At 39.0% G+C, this 10246-nt stretch overlaps 1 protein-coding gene across 1 annotated transcript; it reads right to left on the reverse strand.

Moving 5' to 3' along the window:
- Positions 1-225: 225 nt before the first annotated feature.
- Positions 226-9439, reverse strand: LOC145409890 (glutamate receptor ionotropic, kainate 2-like). Its single transcript, XM_080280159.1, has 8 exons — positions 9205-9439; positions 8834-9012; positions 3668-3968; positions 2027-2247; positions 1339-1519; positions 972-1071; positions 653-782; positions 226-381 (listed from the first exon to the last, which is right to left on the reverse strand). Exons 1-8 carry the CDS (start codon positions 9437-9439, stop codon positions 226-228), a joined length of 1503 nt encoding a protein of 500 aa, XP_080136285.1.
- Between the last annotated feature and the right edge of the window lie 807 nt (positions 9440-10246).

Below are 10246 nucleotides of genomic sequence, written 5' to 3' on the forward strand. Positions count from 1 at the left end.
GTGGGGCACTAACCCACCACCAACCATTTTAGTCGCCTCGTATGACAAGCAGGGATACTGGGGGAGTATTCTTGATACCCCCCTACCCCCAGGGGGGGGGCTTTGTATTAATATCAGTGTACTTATTAATAAACCAATAAATTTGGAACTTCTGCGTTGTTACAAATTTGGAAGCTTAAGCTGAAGAAGTGAATTATGAATTTCATGTGAAGCTTGTCTTTAGTACTAATGATGTGCGTTGTCAGTGGTGGTGGTGGTGGTGTGTGTGTCTTGGGTGTCCACCTGGTCCTGCTCCTCCAACTTGGTCCAACCACACCTCTGCTCCATCACCAGCACCACAACGGCCATTACAAACCCACATCCCAACACCACAAACATGCCCTGAAAATGAGCAGTATGTCATGTAATGCCGTAATCGTTTCCTTTAGCAACTAACCCAGAATATTCTATTAACATCGGTAAACTAAATCCTACGTAGGGAAAAAGCGACATGTTTAATGCAACTCATTAGTGATATTTGCAGTAAATTTACAAATAAAATTTACAATTATATACTTAATGCAAAGTTTTCAAACACGTATGGAAGTTATTAAGTAAACTCTAACAAACTAGTGCTTTTCAGGCCATCCAAGAAGTCCGTGGCAGGACCTACCCACAGGTTGCTGAGTGAGAAGGCAGAGGTGACGGTGATGATCCTAGGTGAGTTCTTGCAGGTGCTGGAGTTAGGATGAGAGAATTTCTGCCATTTATCATACAGGCCAGATTCCACCAATGAATAAGCCCTGTCTTAGAAAATAAAATGGTTAAAACATTACATTCGTCATCCCAGCATATACCTACCATAGTAATTATTTCTCATGCCTATTTCGACTTTGATGTAGATATCAAGTATTTTCAAATTGTGTGTAAATACACACAAGACTATTTTTATCTTTAATATTTTAGCTACTGACAAACTGTTCAGTTCTTACAGCTTATTCAGTCTTGGCATAAAAGGGCTGTTCTTTTGGGCCAGCATGGCTAGAGGAGTGGTGAGGTAGCTGCTCCGGGACAGGTAAAAATCACAGGTGCCTGTCAAAATATTTAGTGAGGATAAAGTGATGGGACTATTATACTGTTAATTACAGTAAAGCAATTCTTCTTCCAAAGGGTCTTAAATTGCCATTTGTCTAATGACAGGCGGTGATTTTCATTTAAAATCCTTTCTAATTGTTCATGTTGTATGAAGCCCCTCACCTCACTGACATGAAATTTAGCAGATATATGCTACATTTTTAGCACAGACTAGAAAGGTATGGCCATAAATAATTCTAATGAACATGACAACCACATTATAACCTGTGCGAGAAAAGCTCCTTGGCAATACGATATTATATATGATGTCCTTCTCAAACATAACATGACTGCCATCCCGTACAATGGTCTCCAGGCTTTGGGGTAATTCAGCGAACAATCTGTAAGCCACTCGTTCTGTGCCCATCAGGTTCCCCAGCTCGCAGAGTGGACCCGACTTGGCCGTCTGAAAAACAGAAGGCTGTCAGTGATCCTCAGCTTTATTGAAAGCTTTTGATTACATTATTAGGTGAAACGTAGGGAAATTAATTGAACTTTCCGTAACACATACTACTTGTGAAGCTGTAGCAGATAACAATTACCGATCCAGTATAATGTGAAAATAACTGGCAGTCAGGGTTTGGAAGTACATGAACTGTTCAGAACAGGGGCCAACTGTAAGTTAATTGTTTGTCCTGCAAATGCTGAAGGACTGATAAAAAAATACTTTTGTTAATACTTTCCTGAATGGAAGAATGGTCTTCGCATTAGGGTATTCTTTTATCAATAAGTATATGAGAAGCTCACAGAACACTTTATGAGTGACTAGACACTATTTCCTGCAGTACTAGTTTAGCTTAAAAAAAAAAAAAAAAAACATCTTGGGTTGCTTTATTGACAACCTAAATATTCTTGAACACTGAACAAAAAATAGTACATGATTTTCAATTACATTACAAAAACAATTGCTTACTTTAAGATAGTGGATGACCAGTGAGTTCTGGACCAGAATTATTCCAACATTAGATTTGTCAAGAACGTCATCAAGTCTCTGGTATGGTTGGTCGATGTATCTGACTGCCAGGAGGGACATGAGGTTGCCGACGTAGCTCTGTGTCAGCACCAATATCATCAGCATCCACACCCCAAGCATCACACGATCCCACCACCACCGACTTTTAGTTCTCTGTATATCTGTTACGACAAAAGAGAATTTAGTAATACATAATAAAGATCCCAACAGTAGCTGATGGCCTGCCATGTCTAATATTGAGAGGTTTTTTCCTGTAACTTTATTAAACACTTGATATAGTTTAACATTTTCAAACTGAGTGGGCATTATAAACCAAAAGAGAAAAGTTTTTTTTTTTTTTTTTTAATGCCTACAAGAAAATGATCTACTTCGAATATTACCAGGTATTAGCCTAAATGAACTGTGCATAACCGTTAACTGAAATATCCTAACTTAACTTTGCTTTCAGTAAGTTAATAATATTACTGATAGCTTGAAAAGGCTAAACTACAGCCTATTTCATTTGATCTGGGCAGAGAAGAGTCTTAAGCTTTTGAAAGCTGGCAGTTGATTGGTTGTCTGAGTGCATACATTATTAATGACGCATTTTAATTTATTTTTATTAAATGTGTTTCAATAACTGTTTGACAAAAAGATTACCCAAGTAAAATGTTATATATAGTTGTTTGCATAGATTAAATTAAAACCGGGGCTTTACAAAGTTTACTAGATGGCCTAGATACATGCGACATTTTTGAATTCTCGTGACAAATCAAAACAAGGACAGGTAAAGTTTCACAAGTACCTTGATTTTTTTCCTGTGTTCAGGGAAATTAAGGTAAATTATGTCATTACTGCGATAGTTTGTAAATTATAACCTGGTAAAATATCAGAATTGCAATGAAATATAAAATATTCACTGAATTTAGATGAAAGATAGATGGGGGGGGGGGTCAGGCCACTCATGGGATGTCTCACTTGACAAAGCAGATGAATATTCAGATTATCTTGAGAGTGTTTTCTTATCGCATCAGTTTGCATCATGCTTTCTACTTTCATATTATCAGTATGTTTTCTGTGTTTTTCGTTTCGAATAACTAGTTACTACTTACAACCGAGCTGTGACAAGGTATGGGCTGCAAAATGTTTAAAAGTGACAGTGAACTATAACTTCTTCACCGGTGTCTACCCGCCATTTTTCATTTGAATTCCGATGTTTTACCAGGTTAGATTTTATATAATGTCTCACTAATGAAATAATTTACCCTAATTTGTCTGAATATGGGGCCTAAAAGTCGAGGTACTCGTGAAACCTTACATGGACGTGTTTGCTTTGTTCCGAGGACTAAAAATTTCACATTTATCCAGGTGATTAAATCAGCTTCGTAAGGCCCCGTTTTTTAATTGAGCTATCCAGATAACTGTATATAACATTTTATTTGGGCAATCTTGTTAAACGGTTATTGAAACCCATATAATAATAATAATTTAAAATGCATCGTTAATAATGAATGCAATGGGACAACAAATCAGCTGCCAGCTTTCAAAAGCTTAGGGCTCGTCTCTTCTCAGATCAGATCAAATCAAATAGGCTATAGATACCTTCTTGCAGGAGAACACGCAGGCAGTTAAAGATGTTGGTGTCTACACTGCCTGGTTCTTGTGTGTGGGCAGGAAAGCAGATAGGCAGAAGCAGCATCACTGAGCACACAGTCAATAGTGCTATTAACAAAGTTGCCCAAACCATTGGAGAAAATGGTAGTACGAAGCCCCACGGGTCCGCCTCAGGACGACCACGGGCGGCGAGAACATAGTACCCACCCATGAAAAAATACGCAGAGTATTCCATCCACTGGCTTCTACTAAAATCCAGTAAAGTTGGTCCAGGGGTGAACTCCACTTGCTGAAATGTATTGTCTAAGTAAACTTATCAAAGGAGAATAGAATACCTGCCAGGGCATACACTCAAGAAGTCTAATCTGTACCAACCGTTAACCTTGTCTGTGGTGCCATTTCACACTACTAGCGCCATATCCTCCACATGATTTTTTATGTAAATACCAAATACCAGATAAACAGTTTTCTATTTATTAGTTATGCTGGACAGAGGTAGCTAAAATACATATTTTAAAAAATGTTTCTCAGTTAAAATTAGCGGCAGTTTGGTTGAGTAGGTTGGAGTTTTGCTTGAGAATATGTTGTACTGCTTTTAAACTAGGAACGGACAAAATAATAAATAAAATTTCGCCTACAAAGGCCAGGAAGATTCCCAACAACAGACATTCATAATTTATGCATCAATGAGTGTGGCAGTTGCTACCATGATAACCCAGCAAGAGAGCAGTGAGCAACAACTCTTCAGTTTAGACATCTAGGAGGTGACTGACAGCAAGAACAATAATCTGATAATTATTTTATGAATTACCCTGGCTGGATCTAATTGGCAGAAACTTACATGGCTGACTGCATCTGAACATAAGTTCGGTTTCTTAAAATAATGGTTGTAGGAGTACTTTGAAGAAGCACGCAACAAAAGACTGACGTATATTTTGAGTATGATCTTTTTTCTACCATATTCTTTTACTCGGTTTAGGAAATATTAGTCAATAAGTTTTAAAGATGAATCGATGAAGTGATGTGTAGACATTATATATGCATTATATAGGCATTAGTATATAGCTCATAAACACAATGTACACGATGTAGTGTCTGCTGGAAATATACAGTTTCTCACTAGGAATGTCAGTTCACATAATGTATATCCACAGCCTTGTTGTCCCAGAGTATGAAGGATCCTTAACCCTTTAACCGCGGGCTTGTTTTGCCTTTTCTTGCGGCTCCCGCGGGCATATTCGCGCTCCGAGAGACTCTCTAAAAATATTTGCCAAAAATCAGTTATTAGTCCTAGAATATTAAAATCATATATGCTTAGGGAACATACCTTCAGCTTTCTCCTGGGGTGTTTGTTGAGCCTTCGTCGAGTACCGTAGGACTTGTGGAGACCTCTGAAGTTGGATAACGAAGTCTCCATTTTATACTTCCCAACAACCCGTAATATGATTACCACAGCCTGATATTATCATTCAAAACACTATTCTATGATTCTCAAATAGTTTGGAATCCATACTCCAAAAAAAAAAAAAATGTGAAAGCAATGAACCTTCCCACTTGTGCTAGTTCGCCGCTGGTGTTGTCATTATTCATAACAACACTCACAGTTTATATTTCTATTACTATATAACACTTATATATATCTACAGTCTTTATCCATAAGTTTCCTTCAGTAATAATAGTTAATTGTCACTGTAGGCATTCAATTTCTTTCAGTAAAATACGTAGCATTCTCTTTCTCTTTCTGTATACTAGCATTGAGAGTGAATGTCACTTTCACCTTCACTCTCATAACTCATAGTATTCATACATGCAAGAGTGAAACTTTCACTTTCATTACTCCTAGTATATATATTCGTATTCTTATAATACTACTCATTTACATTTCTATTTATGTTCTATATTTTATTTACATTATTTACATTTCTATTTTATTTACACTGTTATGCACTGTCACTTGAAGTAACTTATAAAACTATTTTCCACTGTTCACATATATTTACATTCACTGCTTTCACTTGCTGTTTACACATTATTTACACATTATTTACAATTCCACTTGCACTGTTTTACTCAGCAGAAAGATCATAGTCACTCTCTTTCAATTGTCAGCCGTTTACCTCTTTCCACACGAGGTTTAGTAGGGGGTAAAGGTCACAGGGCCCTTTGCATGGGGCTAAAAAGCGGCGGAAGTTAGCAGGAGCGAATCTGACATACTTTCACTTTGGAAGACTACAGTGAACTGATAGGGGTGGGCCGGGGAGGCCTACCAAGGGAAATGCATTACTGCGAACGTCAGCCTTTTGAGAGCTGCTAATATATAACAGTGAAATGATTGGGAGGAAATCTAGACAATACATTATAAATTAGGTAGTTCCAGGTGAATGTAAATATCACTTAGGCTTCTCCCTTCCCTCCTTATATATATTTTTAGTACGAGAATAGATTATACAGCATATTGCAAGGGGAAATAAACAGCGAAAATTAGCGAACGAGTGCACGTGAAGTGTTGTCAGGTGATAATTAGCCAATTCCAGGTGTATGGCACTCTCACTTACCTTATTTCTTTTTGGTATATATTATTTGGTATAAGAATAGGGCATAGGGCTTATTTCAATGGATGAAATAAGTGGAAAATTACAGGGAAGATTTACTTAGCGTAGCACAGCCGGGCAGGCGAGAGGAGAGGGTAATGGAGGGAAGGTAGGGAGGGGAGTCAAGAACGGGGAGAAATGGCTAAATTGTCAACAATGGATGGGAGTACAGATGAGATTAGGAGTGCTGACTAGTGTTGGACATTGGCAGTACTGATAGATGATACAAGCTACCACTTGAAAGCCTGGGCGATTTCAAAATAACACAGAATCGCAAAAGTGACGCCCCGCGGTATATCCCTTGCTCCCAAGCGTCATGAAAGTGATGCCCCACAGTTAAGGGGTAAACCATATGATGCATCTCAAACATCATTGTAGTCCAGACCACCAAGAATTTCATGACGTATTCAAACACTTGGAGTAACCAGCTCTAGTCAGTTAGTCCACATGGACGGAAATCTACCAGACACTAAAACACACCCACATCCTCTCCAAGCTGTATATAATGTCAGAGAGATTTCCTTCAGATCAGAAAGCAGAAAGAGGGGCTAGAGAGAAGGTCTGACACAAGGGTCATGCTCCGTTATGCTGTAACTCACTATTGATAAAACCGTGCAATAAAAACTCAGAATCCCAAGAGTGCTGTAACTCACCTCGTTGACACTGCGTCTTACTACTTTATTCTGGCCAAGCTAAACGATCCATAATCGACTTCCCTATCTCTCTATAAGTACCTAAGACCATGCTAACATGGCAAACTACTCCTTATGAGTTTATACAACCGCTACAATGGTAAACTACGATATCTACCTCACTACGTTTGCTGAGAGTGGTGGCGAGCAGTAAACAAAGCCAATTAATGTCCCAATCAAAGCAATCTGCAACTCCTCTACAAGCAACAATCAGCAATTAAACAAACAACCAAGACTCGCTTCTAACCACTTCAACTGCAACTCCATGATCTACAAGAATCAGTAGCAGTGATAAACTAAGTCTATCAACAACTCTACAAGCCTGCAAGTTAATCTCAACAAGTAAGGAAAATCAATCACTACAAGTTAAGAAGACAAAGAAGCAAAAAAGTTAAGGAAGTGCAAGAAAAAAACAGTAAAGATGCCTAATGTAGATGGAGCAAGTACTATACTGTTCGCATTAGCCTGATTCTCTTGTGCCCCGCCCCCTTCTGATGCCCCGCCCTCTTTCAACTCTACTCATTGCTGATTGGCTGAGATAAATATTGTTCTTACTGACAGAATAATGAGCCTTACCACGAAATAGTATTGTATTATATACTTTTACTTTGAATTTGTTTCTGTATGACAAAGAAAGCACTAAAATTTGCAAACAGAATCAAAATCAGTTTGAAAAGACTGGCTCAGAACTCCTACTCGGGCCCACAGGTGAGTGGGTGCGGCCAAGAGGGTGGGGCAAAAGAAAATCAGGCTAACACAAACAGTATAGTGCAGTTCCTTCTCCACAAAATTCCAGTAATACTCCGTTTCCAGTGTATATTCGTCATGAAGACAATGAAGTACCAAAATTCTTGGTACAGAAAAAGACAAGTTTGACAAAAACACACTTATTGAACAATGTCAGCAGTATTTCATTAGGAGACACATTACAGATGAGAAAGGAAAAATAGCTGTTTTTTTTTTTTTTTTTTTTTTTTTCAGCTACAATAAACCAAGAACGATACCCAGCAGGCAATTTGCTCAGGACAGACAAGTTATTGAAAGCTTCAACATTTGAGCAATTTAAGACAGAATTCCTCAGGAAATTCTCTAGAGGCAAGAACTTTCTTTGTGGTATAATTCCCGAATTACACAAAACTGTAGACCTGCTTAGGCAAACTCACTCAGGCTCAGATCCACGGGAAACTACAGCAGATATTTCCACTATTAACCTTCCCAGGCATGTTGACGCAAATTGCATTCTTTGTGGTTTGGCACATAAATGCACATTGACGCGAATCGCGTGAGAAAACAAAAAATTTCATCAAAAGAAAACTTTTCAGCCAATTTGTGTCAAATTTGGACTCGTTCTAGTGGGCACGTTCCTCTTCTGAGGTAAACACTTGGCAACACTGCAGAGCCTCCCAGGAGGCTGCCCATAGTGAGAAACCTTAGTCAATCACAAGGAGCCAGGCTGTGAGGCTGCGTCGTGTGTGCTGTCCCTTTAAATCACACTAATTCATCCCATTCTGCCCAAGTTGAAGCCCCAGTGAACTGAGTGTGATAATATTATTTCTGAGCATAATTTGAAGTGATTTTGTCAATGGAACATAGATATATATCTTGAGAAGAAATGGTGCCCGTTATCAGTTGTTAGGCCTTGGGGCATGCTGTGACTACATATTCATATATAGAAAAACCAGTGCCTAATCTTTATAGTGTGTGAAAGCTATAGTGGCTTGCTTTATGATACAGTAGCTGCAAAAAAAAAAAAAAAATGTTTACGCTGATTTTTCAGGGAGAATTAAACATGATAACTTGACTTATTTAACTTTTATTGAGGGTACTTTTTAAATCTAGTATTTGGTCATGTTGCCTTTCTGTTTCAATACCTTCTTCAGTCGTTTTGACATTGATTCAGCGAGTTTGGCAAAGTAGGAGACATCCATGTTAACCCACAGCTTCTTCAGTTCCTCCTGCAGGTCCTTGATGTTCCTGGGTCTGGCCTCTTGCACCTTGGTTTTCATGATGTTCCAAGTATTTTCAACTGAGTTTAGGTCATGGGAGTTACCTGGCCACACAGACACATCTATTTGATTGTCACTGAGGAACTTTTGCACTGCTTTTGACTTGTGGCAAGGAGCACCATCATGCATAAAATAATTACACTCACGGAATTCCCAGTGTAATAGCAAATGTTGCCTTAACACATCAATTTAATTATTTCATTTCATTGTCACATTCTTTGGAAGAAAGTACAGACCTCCCTTGCCCTTATTCCCACTAAATGCACCCCAAACCATCACACTGTCTGGAGGTTTCACTGTTTTCACAGTGCATGTTGGGTCATAGAGTGACACAGTACAGGGCCAATGCACAATCTTCAAGGTTCCCCTTACCAGCCTGAAGGTGCTTTCATCACTGAACATCACTTTTTTCCAGTCCTCTGATGCCCAGTGCTGATATTTCTTGCAGAAATTAATCCTTTTCTTCTTCATAGCCTCAGTGAATAAAAACTTCCTAGCAGCGCACCGAGCTGGTAAATCGAGGTCCTTCTGGAGACGATGCTATTTGGTCCTGATTGACACGTCCTTGAGGAGGTTTGGGTGCTTCTCCTTCAGTGTAGAAGCTGTTATAGCAAGGTCAGACAACACTTCACACTTGAGAATCTTGTCTGTCCTTGGCAAAGTCTTCTGTGGTGCATCAGACCCGTGTTTCCTCTATGGTATTGCACTGGATGGTAGTGCAGCTGCCACAAATTTCAGGTTGTAAACTGCCTGTCTGGATACCTTCACATTTGCAGCTACATGTATCACAAACATTCTCTCTTCTAATAGGGTCAAGCAAAAGGTCTTCTCCTGTACTGTCAATGTGTTTTGACCTATACTGTTGAATCAAAGTCAAGTCCGCGAGTGAAAAAATGCTGCTGGATGAGAGACATACAGGACGACCTCTCTCAATCAGAGCCCATAGCTCACTGGCACGAACCAAGTTGCTGGCTGGTGACCAGAAGCTCGGCCTAGGGGCTCACATTATACCAACCTCCTCCCACTGATTGTTGCTGGATAGTGCAAGTAAAATCTTTACACAAAAAGGTTAAGTAAACTTTTTTGTTGTGCCAAAAATGTAAAATTTTTTTCTGCAGCCATTGTATATTGGAACTAGCATGCGTTACGTACGCCATAGCCAGAGTGTGGAATGCGGATGGCATTACCTGTATGCCATAGTCGGGAAAGAATTATTAGAGGTGTTTAGGGATGGCTATTGTGATTGTGACACTGTATATGCTTATGAATTTGTGTGAA

This window comes from Coenobita brevimanus, chromosome 83 (genome assembly GCF_032717465.1).
Source record: "Coenobita brevimanus isolate Jiangsu-jjx chromosome 83, ASM3271746v2, whole genome shotgun sequence".
Classification (NCBI taxonomy): Eukaryota; Metazoa; Arthropoda; class Malacostraca; order Decapoda; family Coenobitidae; genus Coenobita; species Coenobita brevimanus.